Source organism: Mya arenaria, chromosome 2 (genome assembly GCF_026914265.1).
Source record: "Mya arenaria isolate MELC-2E11 chromosome 2, ASM2691426v1".
Classification (NCBI taxonomy): domain Eukaryota; kingdom Metazoa; phylum Mollusca; class Bivalvia; order Myida; family Myidae; genus Mya; species Mya arenaria.
In genome coordinates, this window is record NC_069123.1 from 7,312,533 (window position 1) to 7,339,417 (window position 26,885).

General features: G+C 33.9%; 2 protein-coding genes across 2 annotated transcripts in view; one reads left to right on the plus strand and one right to left on the minus strand.

The window, feature by feature from the left end:
- Positions 1-26,885, minus strand: part of LOC128242340 (hephaestin-like) — a 123,293-nt gene that overhangs the window by 46,554 nt on the left and 49,854 nt on the right. The gene's annotated exons all lie outside the window — the stretch shown is intronic.
- LOC128242361 (voltage-dependent calcium channel gamma-5 subunit-like) overlaps positions 13,105-26,885 on the plus strand; it is a 35,250-nt gene continuing 21,469 nt past the window's right edge. Inside the window, exon 1 of the mRNA XM_052959487.1 lies at positions 13,105-13,713. Within this exon, the coding sequence (XP_052815447.1) occupies positions 13,518-13,713 (196 nt within the window). The 5' untranslated portion in view covers positions 13,105-13,517. The remainder of the gene's footprint in view (positions 13,714-26,885) is intronic.

A 26,885-nucleotide genomic window follows, 5' to 3' on the forward strand; every position in this document is an offset into this window, starting at 1 on the left:
GCTCAACTGGTAGCCTCCTGCCCTTGAACCGCTAGTGTTATGCTTAGTATGAAATAGGCGAAAGAGTTCATTGACTTGAACACCAACTAGTATCATTTTAGAGTGGCATTGTACGTCTTCTCATGAATGGGTATTGAATTATAATCCATAAAGCAGATTATAACCGCCGAATTTCCATTTGTGACGAAAACAACCGCCATATTCCCATTTAGTCATTCAGCCTTCAGGTTTTAATTAAGTGTGTTTTGTAGACACTCGCGCATGCGCACTTGCTAATATTTAAAGGCATGCGCGCAGCATTTCTTGCGGAACCGTTAAGATAAGCATTTAATTTTGGTATGACAAACAATATAACAGCGCCGTGCTGCGCTCGAAATGCCGATTTAATCGCTAAGAAGTCCAAAAATAAAAACAACACTAAAAGTACTTAATGCACGATTTGAATACAACCACCATAAAGTATACTTCCGTAGGAGTACATAAAGGTGTGTCGAAAGATCAGAATCCACTATCAAAGTTGCCTAAAAGTACTTCCATGACGGAGGATTACGGCCATTTAATTTGAAACATATCTTATCATGTAAGTAATACATACTATGATAATTGAACTTGGACGCAAGACTGGTATAACAGGGGTGAAAGAGATTTTTATTGTCCGAAAGTGTGCATCTTCTCACCCGAAACCGAAAAATATAGGCTTTAAATTTGATATGAAGTAGTTGGGTAGACTCATTAAAAAACATGGCTTATATCTGAATAAAGACTAAAATGGCGTATTTTCTATATGCATATTCTTTAAACCATATTGTCATAAAATTTTAACTGGGGGTCTTCAACGGGTGAACTCTGCCTTCATCCCATTGAACCCCTATTGTTTCGAGTATGAAAAAAGGCGGAAGAGTTCAATGACTTGAATAACAACTAGTTTCATTTTAGAATGGCATTGTACGTGTTCATGTTGTACAGGTATTGAATTATATGTCTTTTCAAACTGCATGAGTGGTTGTTTATTCGATAGCAATGTAACAGTATCACATACATTTAATAGCTGGCTAACACTCACCTAAGCTAAAATATTTACGCCTCTAAAAAAACATTTTGTTATCACCTACCAAAGGATAAACCCATGACTGTATGTCACGAGTATGCGTAGCCATTGAATTTAAAGGGACTCATGTTTTGTATAACCTTTTCAAACATAGGTAGGATGGGTAGGTTTATATATATATATATATATATTAGGCTTTATGTAAAAACGTTATTGTCATCATTTAAGACTTGTATCAAAGTAATATTCTGTATAAAGATTAAAAGGTTTTAAACTACATATTAAAACACACACTGGCTATAAAAACGGCACGGTAGGCGCCTATTTCGTAAGTTGGGTCTGTGTGCAATTTATTTTAGTCCTAATTTGATTTCATATTTAATGGAGTGTATTTCTTTTAATGTATTCGATGAAATTGTCATGTTATTTTAATTGCTGTGCAGTAAAAAAATGAGATTTTTTTAATGTTTATTTGCACTTTTATTACAGACTTCCTGAACATATCTAGCATAGCGTCCACAATGCCGGGTTAAAATTGTTTAATTGAATTACATTCAGCCATTGAGTTTCTATTGCAATTGTCCAATTAACGATAATAAGATTGACAATTTTCTTGAATTGTAGCTAAAAGAAACAAAATATTTGTTGATTTTGGGTGAAAGATCATAAAAAATTTCATCAGGCTACAACATATTGATCAGTTATCCGTAGGATTTACCGCATCTCTTTTTCCGAAATGCCAAAAAAAGTACTCTAACTTTTTTTTTGGCGCCTGCACAATTTTTTTTGCCGAGACTGACTTTTTTTCCTTTTTTTCATAGTATTACTTGAAAAGTTTACCAAATAAATATTTTACATTTTTGTTTTCAATTTGCTGATCAAAATTAGCATTACCTTTTGTGAAAATCTTATGAACTTTGTTTTCAAGAAGTAATTCTTCAAATAAACCGGCAAATTGCATCATCATCGGCGGAAACGGAAGTCGATAAATTAAGAATTTCAACAATAACGAATCGGAAATAAGAAACACATTTTCTTGGATAAAACGTATATGTGAAATTGTCTGAATTGTATGTTTAACACGTGTTAACTTTTGGCTACTGTGCTTGTTTCTGTAGTTTTTCATATAAATACATACTATTCTGAAACTGAACCTGAAACCATGTTTATTAAGACCATATGGGAAAGCAGTCAATGTCGTGGTAAATCACTGTCATTTATTTCGGACATGTTGAGGTTTCGGATGTCACATTGAAGTTCGACTTATCATGACTAACAGGAGATTATTTTCCATTTTATTTTATTTTGCAAACCTAGAACAAGGATTCTAGGCACCCTGAAAGCAGAAAGTGTGATTGTGCTAAGTAGTTTCATAATATTTTCTGCTTCTTGGGACATCAACAAAAAAAAATTGGCAATAGGCAAACTTTACCAATCATGGCAGTGAAGAAAGACGATTGGACCATGATTCAAACTCTTGAAACAATAATAGGATTGGCTGTCCAGAGAATCTGCCCAGTGATTGACAGTTGACCTTCTGTTCATATGGACTAATACTGACTCCTGAGGTAAAATGCTGTGTAATTAACATCAGCTTTCGATGACTCAATTTACAAGTGGCAAGTAAGAGAAGTAGATTATTCGGTCTTGTAACAATGTTCAGATTACATGTCCTCATGTCCTTGGTATTTCGCTGAGACTGCCGGATCACGAATATTTACCTTTCCCTAATGTCAACTGCTCAGTGTGTAACAATGTATACAAACTATAATTCAAGGTGATGTGACATTCTGTATACAACCAAACAGTACAATAAGTGAAATATTCTTTCAATTTTAAACGCACTGTTCATGTAAAACTACTGTATGGTGATTTGATTTCATGTTGTACCTGTATAAATAATGATAATATGCGAACAAAACCTGCATTCATCAGAGTCAAAGGTGTTTTTCATCAAATATGTAATACAATAATATATACAACATTTTATTCGCCTCCAGAATGCAGTTTTTATTTTATTTTTTATCAAAATTGCCTTTCGCCGCTTCTTTATATCTTTAAAATAGAAAAAAAAAATCTGTAGAACAGAATATTTATTTGGTGCGGCCTCACGATAGTAACAAATTGTAATAACACATGCACCGCTTGTGTTCACTCGGTGAATTAAATTTTGATCTTACACTGAAATTAAATTTATATCCTATATACTGTAGGTTATAATACTTTTGGTTTATTTACTGTTTCAATTAAAGCCTAAGTGCCACTTAGGATTAAAGAATTAGAGAACAAAAAATATAAGTGAGCATATAACTATAATAGAGTGCCATATAATGTCTGATAAAATCCCGAGGTCCACACGACGCTTAATTGAAAAGGAATGTATGTGAAATACCAACGAATTTTCAAACGGGTCCACTGACTTATAATATGCTAATGAGGCAGATGAGTGGGCGGAGCACAGCATCAATGTTGCTTAGTGAAAAATTGCAGATAGGTACTCGCTCATGTTTTTGTAAAATGCACTTTTTGTGTATGCCGAAATAAATTTTGGTAAATTATTAGGAGTGTTAAAACTAAAATACTAAAAGCTGAAACCCTTCAGCAAGTGTTAAATTTTGCTCAAATATCGTCTTTGAAAACGACAGTTTCCATGCTTTGTTTTTGCGCGATTGGTTGATTTACATTGCCACATGATGTTATGAATGTATTGTCAACATGTTAAAATATCGCTAGTAGGTATCGAAGTCTACGTGGCCTAGTAGGTAAGGTGTTGGTGAATATATTTTTCCTTGACTGTACCGGGGTGGGTTCGCACCTCACTAAAACAAATAAATTTTTATACTAAAACAGTTACTGTATTTTGTGCTGCAATTTCAATATCATAGAGTAAAATAATGATAAAAGAAAATTTATTACTCTAGTATACTACCGGGAAAACTGTTTAAACATAATACTTCTTAAAATATGTAGACCATAAATATTCCAAGCTACATACAATTTGATGTATTCACAAAGTTTCGTGATATGCAAATTTCGTTATGACGTTGTGCGCGCTAAATTTAGATAATACTTGGATTATACTTTCAGTTTAGTTGCATTTTGTAATTCCTTTTTTATCCTTCTGAGGGTTAAAAATTAAAAAAGGAAGCCATTTGGATATACATACAAAAAATAACTTAACACCACTGAAACATAATGTGAAAAAAATATATAGTAATTTGTGTGTCTCCTGCTCTAAAAAATAATCTCTTATTTCTTAAATAATTTTAAGAAATATGTTAAATGATGCGATTATATCCGCAATATGAAAAAAACTAAAAGTGATCGGTGTTACTATAGATGTTGGTGATAAATATAATAACTTTTGTAGTTTATTGGCGTATAAATATAATGCTAAGTGTGTGCTAAGTGCATTCAAAAACGCAAAATTTTGTATCGCATAATAAAATCATAACATTTTGTGAATGCATTTAACAAACCTATAGCCATAATAGCTAGGAATATCAGTTGCTGAACGTCTTAAAAAATGTTGCATACATAAAAGAAGTGAACTAGTCCCAATATAGAGGTTAATATCTCAATTTGGTTATCCATCCTGAAGACGACTACTGTTTTCGTTAAGTTTTCGTGCTCGTTAGTTAGATGTTTCATAAGTCTTGATAATGATTATCTACGATTTTATCGCATAATGGAAAATGTCTGTCACTTGCCTTCATTATCATGTTCTTAAATTCTTAAATTTACATCCCGCGGTTTGCGAACTTGTAACGTATGGGATTTTACCATAGTAATGACCATACGGGTACAAAAGCATTATCATACACTGTGTTAATCTGTTCCGAGTCTGCGTTAAAAAGGGAACAACGAACCTGATAGATTTTTTTTCAAATTCATCAAAGTCGTAAACGAAATGTTAAATCAGTTCATCCGCCTTCAAACACAAAATAGGCTGCCCTCATTCACGTTTTTATCTTGATTTATTTTTTTTCTATAAAAGGCTTTGATAAATCCATCTTTAGCCTGTATCCGCATCTTTTATGAACTTATTTATAAGTAATATTTAGATGAAATGAAGTAAAATTTTAATGAATAAGAATGGGTGGAGTGAGCGTTCAGACGTTACTTCAGGTCACTACTTTGTTTGTGTAATAAAATATTCTTCTTATGAATGTCGCGAGTGCCATGTAAGTTTTGGGCATATCACGAATCTGAATGTAGTGATTGTCGTGAACACAGACGTTTTTTTTAAAGAACCCTATTGGATTTTTTAATGATTAATTTATCTGTATTTTAAGAACCATTTTATAACTGTTAGGTGTTGTTGTCATTATAAAAGTACTTGTCATTTGTCCCATGTTGAATATTTCACCCTAGTTTTGCTAGAACACATTAACTTGCTATCGGATGGGCAAAACAGGTTCAGAAAAGGCAATACGTTAGACCATTTGGCAAGTTTAAAATCTATCATTTTTTTCTAGGCTGCGAAAGATAACTACTTTTGCCGCTAATTGTGCCGCTTTACCAGACCTACTTTTGCCACTAATTGTTACCGCTTTACCAGATGTTCAAAAGGCGAACGACCAAGTTAACCGATCCATTATGTGGAACCGTTATGCAGAAATGGGTTTCTAATCTTTCTATGGTAAATTTTTAAGAGCAATAAAACACGTTCACGTTCAGTCTTGCGTACGACTTAATTGATACAATATAATATGTCAGACTGATTTGATATTAAGGCTGTATTTAATCTCCGATTCCGATTAATTGCTGTATACATGATTTAAACAGTCAGCTAAATGCATTGGGATTAGGAATTGAAGATGGTACTTTATTTATCAATTTTGATGGATGCAGACAATGTTGTTATTCTTAAAAGGAATGAACAAGATCTATAAATTATGCTAAATGTTAAACGTAACTGGTTCGAAGTGGGACAATCTTGTGTTAATAAACATGATCAAAAGAAATGTTATACATTTTAGAACAAGATCCATGTCATGATCTGATTGTGTTATTAGATGTAATGACCGTACTCTGGAGTATTCTGACATATATACACATCTTGGTTTGTTAATAAATGCAACTATGGGTTATTTATGCTTTGGTAAAGGGTGTGACACAAGAGTTGGGTCTTCTTATTGCAAAACGCAAGGCAATAGCTGAGATGCCGTTCAATGTCTATACGAAACTATATGACTCTGAATCTGGCCGGTAATTGCATATGGCGCAGCTATATGGGTTACAAACAGTTATCATGTATTGATTCTATTCAGAATAGGGCCATGCTATTTTCCATGAGAACCGGAACATATACAGTTGATACTGTTGTTGCTGGTGACAAAGGCTCGGAATCAGCATTTTATAGACTTTTTTAAATGTGTGCTTAGTCAGTTCTGTAGATTCTCAGAAATGAGCGACACCAGAGTTAATTAGAAAGGTTACAAACATTGTCAAAATATGGCTAGTAGGCAGTGCGAAAACTGGAATTGTATTGTCAAAGAGTTATAATACAACTATAGATGTGAGGAATATATGGATGTTTTAAATGTACACCTGCATTAGCATTCTGTGTTAAATAAGATGCAGGACAATTTCTTTGAACAGTATGTGAGTAATAGGACAGAAAGTTTACATTCCTTACATGATGTCAGCAAATGTACTAAATTTAGTTTGAAACTGAAGAATATGTTAAAAAATATTGATATATAAACACTGATCTGTTATGGCTAAGTTCCGATGTGGGGTTGCGCCAATTAGGAAAATTAGGTCAATATATATATATATATATATATATATATATATATATACGATATGGTTAATTTTTGAAGCCCAATATTACAATTTGCAAGTATTTTCAATGGAAGAATATTATAAACTTTAAGGTGGTTATATACAATGAATATTGGTTCAAGATTATTGTATGATATCAAATTCTACTGTAATTCTTTATAGGAATGACCACATGCTGTATGTGTTTTATATGATCATGTTTGTCCTGTCTGTAAATGTGATATGCTTTTAAGAAACTATGAAATATATATCTGGATCAGTATGGTTACTCAAGTGTGTGGCTTAATCCGAACTGCTTCTTTGAGGACGTTTTGTTGCCACTTAAAATATTTTATGGGTTCGATTTGTATTGCCTGTGAAAATAATTATAACACAAGTAAAATCAAATTTGCGCGCCTACAGCCTTTCAACGCTTTCAGTGCTTTTATTTATACCAGTCGATGTGCGTTGTTTGTTTGGTGTTTGTTCTTTTCCCTCATATAACTATTTTCTCATATTATATAGATGCCATGCATCATTGTGGCAGTTCTTATTTATTGATGCATCTATTTATATGTTATACCTTGAAAGAAACTGTTCAGTTTACGACAATAAACACTTACGTCTGTCTGTCGGTCTGTTTGAGCTGAAAATGCTTCAAGGCGTTTTCCGTAGTAGAGCCAATGAGTTGAAAAAGGCCATACGTATAGAATAATTTCTTATTTAAAGGGACTAGCTCATATTTTGGCACCAACCATATTTTCCCGGTAATGCATCTGAAAACAATTATAATACAATTATTTTTCTCTATGATGCCGAAATAACATCTTATTACGAGTAATCCCTGACCACGTTTAACGGAAGAACGTAGAAAACGGTACTTGCTTTACTAGCGCTCGGAATTCGAGACCAGGACGTGAAAATTTGTATTTTCCATTGCTGGTTAAACGCAACTGACAGCTGACATTCATGTTGATGTGCTTTACACCGGTCATGCAGAGAATCAATGGATCTTTACGAAAAGAGCAAAGATATCTCACTCGGAGGATCTGTGTGTATGTCATTCTGTTTCTTCGAAAGGTGTTATATAGATGTGACTGGAAATTGCGACCACTTTTAACTCATGTCTCTTATGGCGTTTTAATTCACTTTAATTAAGATGTAATGACATACAGGTCAAATCATAAAGCAACCAAGCCACACATATGTCTAGATCCTTTCCGGCATTAAAAACAAATGCAAAAAATACTGTTTTAAAAATGGCAGGTCGGGACAAGTTTTAGATGTAGATATTGAATATCCAGCGAACCAGAATAAATGAAAAATATAAAGCATGTTGAGCATACCAATGGCGTCGGTAAGTAACCTACTGTTGGCACAACCGTTTATCGCATACAGTTACTTCCCTTACTTATAAGTTAACTCTTTTTTGCGGGCCTGTTTCACATTAGTTTCAACGATTGTACCACGGTGTAATATTCCTCTTTCAATGATTGTACCACGAAGTAATTTTCCTCTTTCAACGATTGTACCACGGTGTAATTTTCCTCTTTCAGTGATTGTACCACGGTGTAATTTTCCTCTTTCAATGATTGTACCACGAAGTAATTTTCCTCCTCGAAATGGATATGTCCCACGTCCTTTTTCATTAGCAATTAACAATTTATACACAATCGTGAGTTGTTTTAGGTTGGATTAACCAGTATTTATTTTGATAATATAATAAATTCAATACACATTGTTTTGATCATTAAAGTCATAATGACAAGTAGATAGATAACCACAAGGATATCATGATATAAGACACTGGTTAGCATAAGGTAGCAAGAAAAAGTGTAACTAGAAATTAAAGTACACAGATCAGAATTGAAAAGTAAGTATAAATGTTTTTTTAAGAGTTACTTCTAAGGGGTTTTAGGTCAAAACGTAGTAACTAGGTTGTCTAAAAATTATGCTAATGGAACAAAGGTCAAGAATACGTAAACAATTTAAACAAATTATGACAAATCATATTGACACATGTTGAATCATACTTGAAATTTGCACTTTTTGTGTTTAAAATACATTGAAAAAACATAATACAGAAGTAAAATTACTGAGCCAACACGACATTCATTTTCTGAGTGTTCAGTAAGATGTGTGTAGCAAGCTTAGAATTCAATGTCGTTCGTCGAGCCAGCTCATATAACTCTATTAATAAAAATATGTGTTTTTCAATATTTCCTGAATGTCAAATACCGTTTGTCATGGCAGCATAATATTCACTTTCTGATTGTTGTTTTTTCGCGCCAGCTCAACATTCATTTTACAAAACACAATGCATAAAAAGGCTTTAAAAATAAACAAAAACAAACATGTATCATTTTTTGTCCAGTTTTTACATAATTATATGAAGATACTATACTGGTACAGCAAAATAGCATCTGGCCTAATAATTGTAGTACGGGAGAGTCAACATGTATTCGATTTAAAGATGCGCTCTTACTCCCAAATACGGTTTACCACAATTAATACAATTGTTTTAATATTCCAAAAAGAATGAATAAATGTCGAAAACAGTAGTTCTTATTAAGAGTACCGAGTTTAATTCGAAAGAAATGTGCAGAAAACACGGTATTTCTACCTTATGAGATGATAGTAGGTCACAGTAAATCTTTTAGCATTGACCTATCATTTAATATTTTTTACGATTTCAGCTATTAAATACACGTCTACAATCTTGATATCAGTAATTTACAGTTTCCTTACATGCATTACTTAGTAAGTTGTTAAAGGTTTATCACTCAAAAATTATGTTTGTTATGCATGTGTATCTATTGATTTTAAATAAGAATCTCACTTTAAACATACAGGGAAAAGCACGTCAGTCAGCTACTTAATCGCGCCCTATTTCAAAAGACTTGAAGTAAAAGTGGCACGATATTTTTAATTCAACAGAACTTTCCCTATTAATCACTTGCATAAATTTGAAATGTATTTTCCCTGATATCTTCATAACTATCGCATTCCAAAACAAATTTTCCAACACCCCGCAATTTATACATTTGCGACGTTCATGGTAGGGTATATTTTGGGGTCTATGCCATCTTCCGGTTTCAACAGTTAGCCTGTGTGATGACAAGCGTAATCTTGATTGACTTTTTCTGTTGTATTTTGATATCTTTACTAGGTTGAGGTACTCGATAATCTTAAAAACGATAATAGTTCTTTAAAACATTGACCTAGATGATTCATGTAAAGTTGAATTTGGGACAAAATTGTCTCGCAGTCTTTGTATAACTAGCAGTAAAAAAATTAATAGTCCATACTCCTTGATTCAATCAAGCTTCGTAAAAACTTAACTGGGAAAGTAACTATTTCACTTCCAACGCCCAATTTAGTTTGTAAAGATTTGCATCAAGTGAATGTATAACATATTATACGCGTATTGAATGTAATTGTTATCTCCACACGTACAATGTTCTAGCCAATACTTATAAAGTATAATGTATTCCATTTATTAGATTTAATCTTCATGTTTAATCATAAATAAAGTAATTTTCGTTGATATTTTAACGCCAAGAAATCTTTTGCAAAATGCGTTAAACAAGATAATGCCTTATATTAAAATTAAAAAAAAGTGTTTTGTATCAAACTATTTTGTGTGTATTTAATGATATAATGGCTGTCTTTGCTTACAAACAAACTAGTTCACACACCTTTTGGTTTAAACAATAATTGTCACCTTATTTCCACCTTAAAACATAATTAAAAAGTGGTCAATTTAGTATTTCTATTCCATATTCTTGACGCGCTTGCATACTTCTTTCATATGTCTTAGGCATAAAAGTTAGGTTAAGGGACTGTGTCACAGATTGGCACCAAAAAAAGTTTTTTTCTGTAACGTATCTCAGGACAATTATCTAATTGAATGTGTTACGCTTTGATATCATAATTGTAAAAAAGTACCAAAATGTAAAAAAAAAATTGTGTCGGAGACCGGGTTCGAACCCGCGTCGCCAAAATTGCAGTTCAGCGTCTTACTGACTGAGCTACAAAGGCTTATTCTTATCGGGTGACATCATTAAGCTATACACCTACCTCGGTAATATCACGTGATAACACTGACTAGCCAATCACGCATAAGGAATGAATTCTACCTGGTAGACATACCCAGTAAACTTTTTTAATGGAAAAATACGAAATAACTGCTAAACTTAAATAAATTGTAAACTATCAGTGTGTATAAACCACGTGATAAGTGACGTCATAATGCTACGTCGGACGGCAGTATTTTGCCTTGGATAAGAACGAAAATCAAAGGTAACTTTTTTATTTCTTTATAATTTTTAATAAAACATAGCGCAGTCTACGCCGCTAATAGTGCCCTACCTCCGTTTTTTTACCAGAGTTTGATTCGTAATTTAGTTTTTCCAAACACTTCGACAAACCTGTTCAGAATTTACTTTTTGACAATGCTCCGTCAGACGGCCTTTTTTATTTTCTTATTGTTTTCATTGTTTTGAATGCTTGTGTATCGCATATTGCAAATAAACATTAACTTTGATGTTTTCAAACATAATAGTGATAGTTTTTTGTTAAAAGCATTGGCAATAATCGAAGTGAATGTAGAAAATGCTACGTCGGACGGCTATTTAGGAAAATGCTACGTCTGACGGCAGTTTTTAATATTTGCATAAACAACGCTTAAAGTACAATATGTTTTTATTTAAGTATATAATAACTGACTTTCAGAATTGATTGGCGATATGGAGTCAACTATGTCTATGGAGTAGACTGCGCTATGTTGCGCCGAACGAACAATCACACACGAACTACGGCTAGAAATTCCTAATGCGAGAACGAAGGGTCCAAGTCCAAAGGGGCGGCGTCATTGTGTTATTGTGTCGAAAACCACATTGTTGACAATCTGCGGCCTCGCTGTTCCCGTAGATCGCATAAATTGAACACTTACATGTATAACACAGCTTATTAATGACATTAGCCCATAGTTGGGGCGGAAGATATATATATTACCATTTTAAAGAGAGAAGTCAATTTATCTTATTTCCAAGAGGCAGGATAGACGCATTAACTAATTGATTTATCAAACAGGAACTGTAACAGAAACGACAAAGTGGAAGTCGTTTACTTTAACATGTAATGGCTCACTAAAGTACTAATCAAAGGAAAGTCTTACACAATACCACATTATCGCGAAACATCGTGTCAACGAGAGTGATTAATATAATAGTGTAATAACTTGTTTGACTACCGTTGTAAACTCAATAAGTTTCAACTACTGGTCTTATATCATACGACACAGCTTCCCATTATAGTGTCATTGAATGCATGCCGGTGGTTGCTGAGAAAAAAAGCATGGACAAGAATAGTTGGACGGACGGACGGACAAAGCGGCGACTATATGCATCCCATCTTGTTTGTCGGAGCATAAAAATTCTGATGAGTGGCCTTTACATAAAAATGGGACGGAGGCACGAACAACGAGTTTTTTCCCCCCAACTTGTTTGTGAAAGCATAAACAGTCTGATGAGGTTTCCATACTTAATAAAGAGACGGACAGACGAAGCGACGACTAGTACTCCTCCAACCTGTTATAAACATTCTAATAAGTGTTCTGTGCGTGAGTATAAAAGAAAATGATAATAATCACTGGAGACCATACATCAACTGTTATACATATTATGCCTTCTGCCCAAACGACATTAGGAGTTATTTAATTGTCAAACACCGGGTTTACTGGAAGATGAAAGGCTCTGCTTCACCGTTTATTTTGGTCTTTTTCTGAGAGCGGCTGACGGGATATTGATGGTTCCGCAACTTCTCGCTGGAAGAAGTTCTGTATTGGAAGTCCATTACTTCCACAATATTATAACTATCAATGAGCTGTATTGATTCGGAGATATGCTTTTCCCTCTCACCACTTTTGTTAAATATTTCATGGATACAAATGCTCCAAAAAGGGTGTAAACAGGATTACAATTTTAGGGAATAATGTTCCAGGGGATGATATTGACATTTGTGGGGTAATTTCAAACCACGGAATGCGAATGCATTCCCTAAAAGGATTTTTTTTATGATCATTGGATATTTATGTGACACGTTATTGTTGTCAAAATCCATCGATGATACCATTACTCTTTGGATAGGCGTCAAGCACATATGAGACTAGTATTCGTAGAAAATATATCTATACATATTGACGGAAATATGCGCGCATTATTCTTCGCTTGGTCTCGGCCATGCGACTAACCATATAATGCTTTGTAAAGAATTCTTATATATTTCTGACACTGTGTTGCAGAGGGAATAAAAGAATGGCGTACGGCTAATGTCCCATGGTGATGGTAAAAACTGCATTAAAAGATAGAGGGTTTGGAATTCCCTGGAAATATTTCCTAGATGTTAGTCGATAAGACACGACATAGAATATTTTATGATTGGATATGTGAGCGGCTTTTTGTGAGTGGAATTTTATGGATGTTAATCAAGGCGCTTTATAGGGGGAAATACTGATTATATCTAAACAGAATCATCCTGTCCTCAAATTATGGCAATATGTGGATGTTATAATCGATTATTCGTTTGACAATCGATCATACAAAACCATGACATGAAAGATGAAATTGTGAACTGATATATAAAAGATTACCTAGAATGAGTTTTACATAGAAAACAACGTGACGCAAAAATTAAAAGTATGACGTTTACTCCTCGAGGACTCATGGTGACGTCAGCCGTGGTAGGGGCAATTGCCGTGGCAACCCTTGCGTTGTCCGTAGCAACGGACGCGTGGTTGTTTACCACAGAAACATGGGAAGAATTTAGAGGGAACAAGACCGAAACCCGCATAATTGACGCACATATGGGTCTGTGGAAAGTTTGCGGCCAGGAAGGTACGTTTTCATTTTTTTACCATCGTCGGATATCCCCTTTACACTACTACGCTATGCTTCGTTGTGTACCGTGGGCGATTTGGTTAAGGAAATCTGGAAATTATGATTAATTAATGAGGCAATTTCATTTGGGACGCCGGGTACCAGATGCTTAACCGTTGAAAAATAATCTGGCGAAAGCCGTTATTGAACCGGTTTCGCCTTTTCAGTCCAAAAGTTTTTGTCAGCAGTCAAGACCACTCAGCCAGCGAGGCGACTGTCTGTCAATTGCCCAACGGTGTTTATGAAGTATAACGGAATTAAGTACCGTGGTTGCTGACGTAATGATGTAAGATAGCACAGGTTTTTTTTCTATTCACGAAAACTTGTGACATATTCATACATTTAAGCAAATGAAACTACAAAACAAAAGGTAATAGCACATATTTAGGATGCATCTTATATTGAGTATATAATTTTTAACTTTACACGAGGTAAAGGATACAGAGATTATTTAAATATAAATTAAACGTTGTTACATGCATAGGGTGTGTAGTTCCAAACATGGATAACAGTTACTTAGTGAACGTAGTTGAATAAATGGTTGATAAAAACACGAACGATTATTCATTTGTATGAACACATGACACCCCACAACATGGAACAGTATGTGGCAACAACTGCTGTATAAGTCAAGGACAACATGACGTATATGTACATGTAATTGACATTATGTCCATGAGTATATATATATTAAAATGTATACATTCACAAGTTGACAATAATTCAAAACAAAAATCACAATGTTTCTTAAGGAAAATCATTGGACGGATTACAAAATCAAAATATTTTTAAAGATAAAGAGATTTTAAATATATTTATCTATAATAATCAAGTATGCGATAGCGAGAGGACGGTGTGTTAAAAGTTTATTTTGAGGGTTGACTCATTTTAGTCTATTCATAATGGTAATAGAACACATTTCTTAACTGCAACTCAGAATGGATAAACATGGCTTAATTTCTATTTAATTTAACATTTTTTGGACTGCATTAGTTCAACAAATTTTATTGATGTAAACTGAGTGTGACTCTCGTACATGTTGGTGATCTTACCTAAGAAACTTGAAGGGGTTTTATCTGATCAACATGCTTATCGTTTGCTCATTTTTGTAAAATGCATTTTTATGACGAAATAAAGTGTGGCAAATCATTAGGATTTTAAAACTAAGATAGCTGGTGATTTGCAACACGTTTTTTCGTCATAAAAGCGACAAAACATGAGCGAGTGAATTTAATTGGGTAGATGTATATTGGTCGGAAAAGTTCGACCAGTTGATAAATTTATGAATCAAAACGGCGATATCGTATAAAAACGAATGTTTGACAATGGATTGCACAAAGCAGTCCCCAGCTAAACCCGGATATTTTTTATCTTTATCCGGTGTTGAAAATAAGGTTTCATGCCTAAATTGACCGGATATCCAGGTGTATTGTCCGGGTATTATATGGTGTTTAGAAGCACAATTGATGGGCGCAACTTACAAAGTTATTATGGATACATCAATAAACGATGAGCTTCCCTCACATTCTAGACTTAGTGGTCTTAAAAGGTGCACACTTTAATTTGATGCATTTTTGTCTTTTATTTTAAATGCAATATAATGTACGACTTATTTGACTCTAATAATTAAAACAAAACAAAAAACATATGACTTCGGTACATATATAAAAAATATATGCGATCGTTCGGCGCTTTTCCAACTATGGAATATGTGGCGTCGTAACTATTAATTCAAAAAACATCTATAAAGGATAATAGTATTTATCTGTACCTTCATCATACTCTTCTTGTTTACTATCAAAGTCAAATGAGTTAAACATGATACTGCATTAAAATTAACAACGAAAATTGTATCAACCTTGTGTTCATCAACCAATATTGTGCCCCTCTAAGACGCTTTCGTACACCATATATACTTGTATATCAGTGTTCCTCTAGCGATGAATGTATGTGCAATCATACGTGTATAAAAGAAGTATAATAAAACTACCGATTCTTCTGGAGGGGAACTTCAAAGTGAAGCAATTATATCTCTTTATATCTTAATATGTCGCAGGCCTTCGGCACAGGCTGTGCCCTTGTAATATTGGTCTGGAGAAAAACGCATCCATATTATACGAAGTTCACACACTGCAATCGATTTCCTGTATTTCGCAACGAATGCTTCAATTTTTACTTAGAACAAATCTCAGTTACGTCCAAGCGATGCTAGTTTGTAAATAAAGCTCTTAAGTTGCAATCAAAGTTGTAATTCGTTATGACATATATCCGATAAAATCCTCGCATTTAATGCTTTCTGCTCCTTCTTGACATTTATTAAGAGCTATTTGAAATACATTATCGTATATGGTTCTCTTTGAAACAAGACAACATGAGAAAACGGTAACAACAACAACAACAGCAAACAAGCCTAACATTCTGACAACCGTATTTTCATGAACAGGTCTGTTAAACGTGGCTGAGCGGAGCAGCTAATGTCATATTATTATTATTATTATTATTATTATTATTATTATTATTATTATTATTATTGTTATTATTATTATTATACCTCACGTGACTTTGCCTTTATAAAATTATATATCGTCACCATTAGTTATTCCGTAATTGTATCATGTGCGTATGTTTAATACGGCCCTCGCGTGCAGTCTTAAAATAGATTTCGCCTGGGCGAAAAAGGCGCTTCTAAAATATAGTTGAAATCCGTGTTAACAGACGCTAAGCGTTCCGCAAACATATAAAAAAACATTAGTTCGGTAAAATGAAATAAATATCATATCCCATACAGGGTGATAGCACCAAATATTTATATATATATTGTTCTCTAGATGAAAAAAGCGTTTTCCCAGAGAAGTAGTTCCCAATAAAGAAATGATATTACATTTCTGTTACTTAATTGAAATCAAATGTTGTTTTATACAGAATTGTAACATTATGTTATTCATTTCACCAAACTAGAACTGCACTGTATCCCCATGACGATTCATTTACGTCGTCAATCAGGTTGTTATTTTCTAATTTTCTTTTTGTATCACCATATATATCGTATTCGGTCCGTTTAATCGTTGGCTGCCTATCAGCGACCGAAGTTCAGAATGATTCATATATGTTCAGTTTTTAAAAACAACAACAACCTTTTATCGCATCATAAATTCGTTCATAAAGCTTCCAAAACTATAACCGTTAAAGAACTAGAGTTTTGAGTCAAAATGAAGCTTTTTACCTGCGTTTGGCCACACCAATTTATTTTCATGTTGTGAGGATACTGGCCGAAAAAAGGAAGGCTAATCTTGAATTATTATAACGTAGTAATTATAACTTTGTATCTTTTTCTACTAAGTATTCATTTTGCAAACTGTACATGTGACATGAATAAATAAACAGAATAATTTAACCATAAACTAAAATGATATTCATCTTGCTCGATTCAATCCTAGACTTTTCAGACATGATGCCAACTGGAAACATAGGCAACCAGTCAGATTTGTAATGTATTTCCATCACAGACCTTACACAAATTGTGCATTTCATATTTGTAATTGTTATTCCATTGCACATTTTTTAAACATATTGTAGACTTTCAATGCCTTCATATCAATGAAGCTTGTTTGAATGCACTTAAATCAAGATCATACAATACATATCACTTTACACAGATCAAGGTTATCCCGGCTTTGCTCAACTTATCTTCGGCACCTATAGACCCATAACCTATATGATACCCTGTGCAAATCAGCTGTAAAAATATCCTACTCATAAATAATCAATAAGGTGAAATCCAGCCGCTTGATTGGTCGCATGAGACGCACCTCATGCGGTGCGGATATGGCCGAGAAGTTACGGATGTAATCTCTGTTCGAAATTTTCCAATGAGATCACGGCTTACAAATCGTTTTAGGCAGGATATTGTTAAATATGCCGATAGCTCTTCACAAAGGAGATCCTTCCTTTTTGTTATCGGCTACTTCATTGGTCGGAAAATATTCACGATTTACGAAGTTTTCCTAGCCAATTTGCCCAGGGTACCATATAGGTTATGATACGCCGGGGTGCCGAGGATGTGTTCAACTATATCATGCACATGTTTCAGAGCCTAGTCACTCTTCTACAATCTAATATTGGCTATCACCTCTTCGGAAAATCGATCATTGTTCACATGAACAAACATTCATATAGTTGAATTTACTGGGCACTAGCAGCCAATTGAATAAAACATGTCAAGAATTTTGTTTGGTCAAAGTTATCCACAATGTTTATTGATTGGTGAATATTTACCCAATATTGACTACTAACCAATCAAATCGTTTTAATGAATCAGCTACAAAATATAGCATGTGGACAACTTATTAAAATTAAAAAAGTACATATTGTGGCGGATCCGTGGTCTGGTGGTAATACACTTGACTATCAATCCAGGGGTGGCAGGTTCGATTCCCCGTCGCTTCACTAAAAAAATCTTATCGTCTTCCGGGAGGGACGTTAAATGGGGGTCCCCGTGTTACAGTGCTATACACTGGTGCAAGTTCAAGAACCAGAGTAGCTCTAACCAGGGTTTCAATCTGTCTGTGCACTATGCTCCAAAAACCTAAAATGACTATCAATCTTAACGGAGCACTCGCCGAATGGGTAAAGACTGAGTGTGAGTATAAATAAGCTTACACACACCCTTAACAATTATTAAATTGGGTGCAGGATCTTATCCATTGTCTGTATTACAAAATATTCTTAAACTATACTGTCTTCAATTTTGCCAGACCTTTGTTTTCCACCTCATAGCAGGCTGATATTATACTTGAAAGTTTAATACCGAAACAAATAGCTTGGGATAATAATAATACTTTACAGACACACGTTAAGCCATTTCTTGGCGTCCGAACAAACCTATAGTATCCCCAAGTGTAATGTTTGGATATATCGAAATTTGATTTTTTTTCTGAACCCATTCAAAGGGCCGAATTTATTGTCCATTTTGACCACTGTTAGATAGGTTATTAACGTGTGTAACAAATCTATAATTTGTCCATTCTTAAGCAAGGAGTAAACATGCCCGTCCACTCAATCACCACACAACCACCCCTTCCATCCAATAAATATTGTTGTTCTTTGTAAGATATGCATACAAATGTCACCAAGACCCGACACGTAGGTGAAATTAAATTATTTTGAGGGGTTTAAATTGTCTTCTTTGGATATTAACAGGTTATGGCCTTATATTTGGATAAAATAGATAACTTTCTCTCAGTGCATGTCTCATCTTGTCTTAAGTAATTTAAAAGACTGCATGTCACAGACGAGCCTCAATGAAACGACATGGTCAAATTTCAATAAAATAACGACTTTCATTTCTACGCAACAACAAGTTACAGTAATAGGCTCTTTGATCTACAAATGTATGACCAAGATCTCAGACTTATTAGAATAATGCCTCATATAAGATAATGATTGTAACATAATTATATGTTCTTATATATATCACTTTACGATTGTTTAATGGACACAGTCTGGATTGTTACCAATATCAAGATTTAAACCATTTGCTTTTTGATATTTATGAAGATGTATTTGAAATAAATTTCCACATACAGTTCTCTTTCAAACCCACACTCTAGAAAAAAACTGGTTCAATTAGACCTACAATGGCTTCTGTCTGATTTTTTTACAACCGCATTTCCATTAGTTTGCTCTGTTTAAATGGATAAATGGAAAAATGGATAGCTTTTATGCCATGTAGGTTCATTGTAAAGACTTAATGGTGTAATTACTACATTATTGTTCTCTGGAGGAAAATAGTTTTTGCCTCGCAGCGAATTTCGCAAAACAGAAAGTCCATCCATTAAATGTATAGACTTACATAACTACTGTTTTTTAATTAAACTCAAAGGTCGTTATTTACGTAGTTGTATCATAATGTTGTTCATCGTACCAAACCAGAACCTCTGCATGGGGATACTTTTAAGTCGTCATTCAAATGTCATTATGTACGCAGTCATTACTTGATATTATTCATTGTACCAAATTAGAACTGCCGCTCCATAAGGACACGTTCAAATCGCCTGTCTACTGTCGTAGAGAACGTGGTATTAATCTAACACTACATCACAATCTCTGACGATACACCCATGTCATCAATCAGTTCGTTTTCTTCTATGTTCCTCCTTACATCACCTAACATATTTTCCATCGCAACAAGGTATTTTTTATAGTTATTTTTAATTTCCAATGATTTCCTTAGTTAATTTTACACTTGCCATTCCAAAATGGTGACTCTGCATTGGTAGCTATTATGCATGTTTGTTCGTTGTTTACAAACAACTGTATGCCACAATGCCAAACTTCAGCTACCAAGTACGTCCAAATCTCCTACGCAGTGACCTCCCTAGACGAGCAGATAAAATCTCTGCCAATAACAATTAATTTAAAATAAAACTTAATAAATGCCAAGAAGTAAGCTATCGCAATGATTTTAATCTTGTTATTGGTAAGCATCCAGACTTTGGTGTTTAATTATACACTCATAACTTGACATGCATAAGTACAAACTATTAAGTTACAAGCAATATCTTATATCAGGCATTATTGTCATTAGTCTGAGAGTTTAGTCTTTGTTTAAAGATACCTTAGGCTGTGGTTGGTATATAAAAAGGGCCGTCAATTTACTTGCGTTTGAGACATTTGTCTTTTCAAAATATGTGGTTGGAATGTAGAAATAAGGGTCGCTATTTGTCTTGCCTTTTGTGTGTTTTGTCTGGTTTGTTATTCATCACATGGCAAACAGTTGCATTGGTGTTTGGTGTGGATTTGATCAAGAACGGTGTTGTTTCATCCTTTTTTCATAATGGGTTTTGTTTCGTAAAACTAAAACGTGCTACTAAGTGTACCCAGATCTCCCACGCAGTGATCTAGCTGGTTCGTGCCATCTACGAGCCTATACTTTAAATAACTTGATAAAAAAAAATTGTCAGCACATTCTTTCATCCCTTGTATATCGGACATTATGCTATCTTCCGTTGTTCGAAATATTCCACAAATTATTGAATTGTGTTAAATTTGCCAAAAATTATCCTAGAGAGCATTACAGATCTAAAAAATTCCTCTTTTGAATATGATTAGTCAAGACGGACTGATACTTAATTTGAGTGGTTAATACCGAAAGAGCGAGGGTCTGTGCTTTTTTTAATGGCGTCCGAACATATCCCTAGTGTCATGTTTTGGACGCATCCTACATCAAAAATCACGTTCCGTGTTCTTAGCGATTCAATTGGACGGAACATATCAATTAATCTCTTAAACTTGCGTCTTGTGAGCTCCGGAGAATTCAGGAATATAATTTGCATCCGTCAGTCTGACGACCAATTACTAAATACCGTTTCTCTTAACATAAAACACTTATTGATGCTCGACCAAGGAAAGAAATCGTGATTTTGAACACGCTCAAACGATAACATGGAGACTGATTCATATGAATGTTCAATTTGCGTTCGAAAACGTCTACATTCTAGGCATGTTAAGTAACACACAGAGCAATGTAACATGTCTATACATAGAACAACAGGAACTACACAACAAGACATACATTTTGATAGAAGCAACGGAACAGCGACTCAAAATATAATGCACGAACTATGTGTTGTCTTCAAATGTGCCACTTTACATTGAGCTGATGTTTAAGGACGAGTTTAGTCGTACAGATATTTGTTATTTTGGTAAAGCTTAGAACCAATCATCATGTAGCATATCGATTTTTGTTTTAAGCAAAAAAGGACCTCGGTCAATATCAATAAGGATAGAATATCATACACATGAAAACATGAACTCTCGCACGTATATGCTTTATAAAATATGTAAGATAAACCAAGTATTGTTCACATGATTTAAAATAAAAAGGCTAAAATGTCGGATTTTTTAACTGATAAATATGTCTTTCACTAGATGTTAAACTTTTTATTTAAATAAACATTGTCCACCCCCCCCCCCCTACCCCCGCCACCAAACAAACTTTAACATAACTAGTTTTATTTTATTTTGTTTGAAATATTTTGTTTTTGTAAGGAGGGAAAAGAACATTTCTCTCCAGAAAACCTTCCATATGCATGCATACCTCTATTGTACAATCCCATTTACTGATTAACAGATTAAACAAATTTAATTCAAAAGAGTGTGAATATATAAATGCTCATCAAGCTCAATATTATACGTGATTGACCACTTTTATACATGTAAAATGATTAGTTTTAACTTTTAGGATAGTTCCTTGTATTTTAGGCAATTAAGGGGATAACTACTTCTCAACTACAACACTTATTCGGAATTGTATTCAGAAAAAACCAAAGAACACATATATGTTTAGATCTCGTTTTCGAAACGATACATCGTTTTGGCCAAAAGTCACGTGATACTGTCTTTATATTGATTAGTTGTATAGTAACGGCTATCATACTCATAAGTTGTAGATAACAGTTTTCCTGATAATTCTTCGATACTTAAGCTATGAGAAATCAATGACGAATAATTGTTTCTTCAAATAAGATCAGCCGATATGTAGCATTTCTTACAGGTGAAATCACGCCTCAAATGCTATCCGAAATCAAAATTAGATAGTCTCATACATACTCTCGTTTGGAACCGTTTTGGGTGCAATACCCTCTCAGTTTACGTTAAATCGCACAATGCCCCTGAAGTCGTTTACCAGTATGTGTTTAAAAGTATTCAGGACTTGGTTAAAAACATAGCAATTTTCGGAAAATGATAAAAATTTAAGCAGCGCTGGTGACCAAAGGGCCAGAGGTTAGGTCTACACCAAAAAACACAATAATTGACACAATACATAAGAGACTAACACATTTCATACACCATTAAATTAACTGATACAGTCGGTGTTGCTTTTTGTGTAATTGAAATAAATATCTCATTCGAGGTTTAAACCGGAACCAAAGCTTTATTTCGATATAGGATAACTAAATTTAGCACTTTATACTGTAACTTGGTAGAATAATTATCGCCCCGAACATCCATGGAAGCATCGATTGCTCCTGTTCCAAAAATGACATATTGGACATGGTGTCTGTCCGATTTTAAGAGGTGCTAGATATTGCTGATTATATGACGTATATTGGTCTAGCCCCTGTAATCTTGATTAATGACAGTGCATGGCCATAATATTGGGTATCAGCGACAACAATGATTACAAAAAGTTATATGTCGGAGTTGAGGGTAAACTACAAAGAACCATCTTTTTTTCATTTGTTGTATAAACATAAATTAATATATAGTGGAACAATTTCGAATAGAAATCAAATTTAGCCAATTGTATCATCAATATTTATTTAAAAAGGAATGTCACAAAGAAATGAAGATTTGCTCTTTTGCCATTTGAGCCTTTACTTAGACAGGCGACATTTTGTAATCGTAGCACCTTGAATCCTTTTCATCAAGTTTCAGAGAAGCGGTCGGAAAATATTTCCTTGGTACGAAACAGTTCCAAAGATTCTTGATGAAATTGCTCCTATGTTTTCTTATTGATACTTTGTTTGTTTGGAGAAGACAAGTCGAGGTACTGTCATAGATGTCTTTGGCGTTCGTCAATGTGTTCAAACATTAACTTTGGCCTTTACTCAAATCCCGATCAAGATATCCAAATGAAACTTGGTACACATTTTTAGAAAAAATCGAAAATGTACACTCCATCCTCGACTGAAAAATTAACAGGCCATCGTTGGTGATTGCTCCGCTGCGCTCTTGTTAAATTATGTGAATATTTATTGTTCTTTATGTTTTAAATCATCTCAGCATTAAGCTTTGAATTAAATATATAGAGCTTTCGAATATTGTTTCTCCTAAGTTATGTAAAAACGAAAACAGCACATAGAGAATGCCAATTAAAAAAGTTATGTTAAACGCAATGCAAAATTAATGTATGTGTTAAAGTATCTGCATTAACTCCGGCAGTTGATGCATTACATTCGGTGTAATTGCGACACTTCTACAATTTCATCAAACATCGGACCTTGAAAATATGACCACATGTCGACGTTTTATCAAGATTTTCGATTCTACACAGTATTAAATTATTTTCACGAATTGATCAATGATGATAGCAAATGTCATGGATTTGAATCTTTAATGAAAGATAATCTGTATCAGTGATGATGAAAATATGGACCATAGAATACGCCAAAATAAACAATTAGCCACAATGCACGTCTAGCTTGATTATTTATTACACGGGTACTGTGTGTACACAGGCCTTCAGAGCCTATTATAACCTCAATAACTAATAAAACAATAAAATCTACGAGAATAAACCTAGTATTCAAAATGTTAATGAAGTCTCTGTGGTAGAAAATGTGCAGTGTAAGGCATTTTAAGGTGAAATGTTGAGTTGGTGTTTGATTTTAGAGAGTTGTCTTATTCTGAGACTTGTTTTGTTTTGGATGTTGCGCACGTGATCGTCTCGTCTCCATATGAGAAGAAGACCATGTGATAATAATCCAAATCACGTGAGTTCATAAATATTTATATAAAAAACAAACTCAGTAGTCGAAGGTTTTAACACAAACCCCGTTTGGTGACATAGAAACAACATCAAAGACAGAGAACACAAAAACAAACAATCACAAACCACCACATGAATCAAAAGCACAAAACCCAACAAACAACACAGTACATATATTATATTTAAAGAATAAGTGGTGTTTATCAAGGATTGTTAGTAACCGCCTTGGAACGGTCAGTAAAATGTGAATTTACTGGGGACTTAAACTAGTTTGTGTGCACAACCTCACACTTATCCCGACAATACAAAAAACAGCTTCTAAAAACAAAGTGGAAAGAATAAATGGTCATTCTATAGTGGCTTGTATGGTTATTTATTCGTATACATGAACCGTTTTGGCATTTCTCAGATTGCCAGGATACATGCAAAACGCCTGTCAGTATACCATATATTTCAGTAATGCGTACATACAAACAAAGGCATATACAAACAAAAATACAAACAATGAATATAAAGATCTTCATCGAAGCAATAAAAAATGCGAAAATTTAAAAAAACAAAATACAGAAGTAAATCCATGTGACATTATACTATTCGAGTAAAAAGCGTAACACTCATGAACATTTTTAGAAGGGAATATATCTTTAAAAAATTAAATATCATTGATTATCATCTTTGTATACAAACTTCATACTTGATCGACTGTCAATTTCTTTCATGAATAGAATCAAGTTTTACAATCTGACTCTGGTATTGTACGTGTGGATAAATGCAGATATCGATATGTTAAATTTATGATATATGCTGATTTTATAATATCCTTATTGTTTCGAAAAAAGGAAATTAGTGACATTCATTGTTCGCATAGATTAACATGTTGGACAAGATTTTCCTATTCAAAACAGCACATTGATGTCTTGCTTCACTTGGTACTCAAAGATGCACTCTTACTCAAAAATAAGAATTATCACAATTAATACAATTGTTTTAATAAACAGGAAAGGATAAATAAATGTAAAAAAACAGTGGTTGTTATAAAGGATACCGAGTTTAATTTGAAAGAAAAGTTCAGAAAACACGGTATATTTTAGCTTAATGAGAAATAGTAGATCACAGTAAATCTTTTAGCACTCACCAATCAATTATTGTTTTCAGCTTTTGAATATACTGGCTACAATCTTGTTATCAGTAATTCATATTTTCCATAAATGCATTATCTAGTAAGAAGTTAAAATGTTATCACATCATAACTTAGGGTCGTTATACGTATATATGTATGTATTGATTTTGAGTAAGAGTGTCACTTTAAGACAACTTATGACTCCCATTAGGCGTGGTTTTGATAGGGCCGGCAAGACCTGCACCAGGGAAATACAATCGGCTGGATTTTCGGTGCCTTGAACTTATCCAGCCCCCAAGTGTTTTGATAAATTTCCATTCGCCAGGGATGTTATCTAGACAACAATAATTGCAGCGTTTCCTTATCCCCTGGGTTTGGGGCCAAAACTTAAAATCTGCAATACTGTGATTCAAGAAAGATATATACGGACACAAACTATGAAAAAGACAAAATTGCGGGTGAAAGTGCTGCAATATTCAACCTGAACCCAAAATACGTACATAAGGCTTTCCTTTAACCAGGACTGACCTCTCTTTGTTCTCTCAGGTCGTTTTGTGTAACGTTTTATACGCCATTAATCTTTTTTTCATAACATCCATTTCGTCAATTTAAATCAATTTATACAACTAATTCACTGATTCTTTATTTTTCCAATGTCCTGTTTGACACCGAAAGTCGAATGCGATGGGGTCAATCCTTGAATTCAGCCGAAGGGATCAGTAAGACAAAAACTAAATTCTTAAGCAACATCAAACAACTATGCTTCAGAACATGGTTAGAACAGCAGATAACTAAACGATGGAAGGTTTCTTTCTGGAATGTTGACTACGGTGCTTTACTAATTTACTAAGAAGACTTTCTACCATAGGAGACAAAAGGTCTGTCCTATTTTGTCTTACATCTTGACTAAAATCACAATACAGCATGCCATGAATTTTGAAAGGGTTTGTCTAATGTCTGTTTCTGAAAGGAATGGGAAATGATACTTTGATTGTGATGGGAAATGATAGAGATTTTTGTTATTGCTTAATTTTAATGAAAATAAAGAAGATTAAATAAAATTAATAGTACATAAATGAATAACCGGAAACGGCTGCACAATTATGCAACATTCTTCTTGTAAAAAGATTGTATTTGATACTTCAGTTGAAAAGGTACGAGGCGAGTAAGGAGTTATTTACGCTACATTTTGCTTTTTTGTATTCGTTTGGAATGTAACAAGAATATCCAAGAATACTTTTTCCCATTGAATTAGTGTTGTACGAACATGGACATTCTGTCTATAATACTTCACTTCCATTACATACAATTTGTGAGCATCATTGAAGTCGAGTTACCAGGTATAGCATGTGAACTTTTCGAGTAAACATAAATCAGGGTATATGGTTGGCCAAACCTAGTCCTTAAATTTCAAGTGAATGCAGATAATGCAGTTTTTAAGAAACACATTTTGTGACCAAATCACACGAAGGAAGAGTAATATCGCCAGCACAAAGATTTTTTTTCCAAATTCGATGC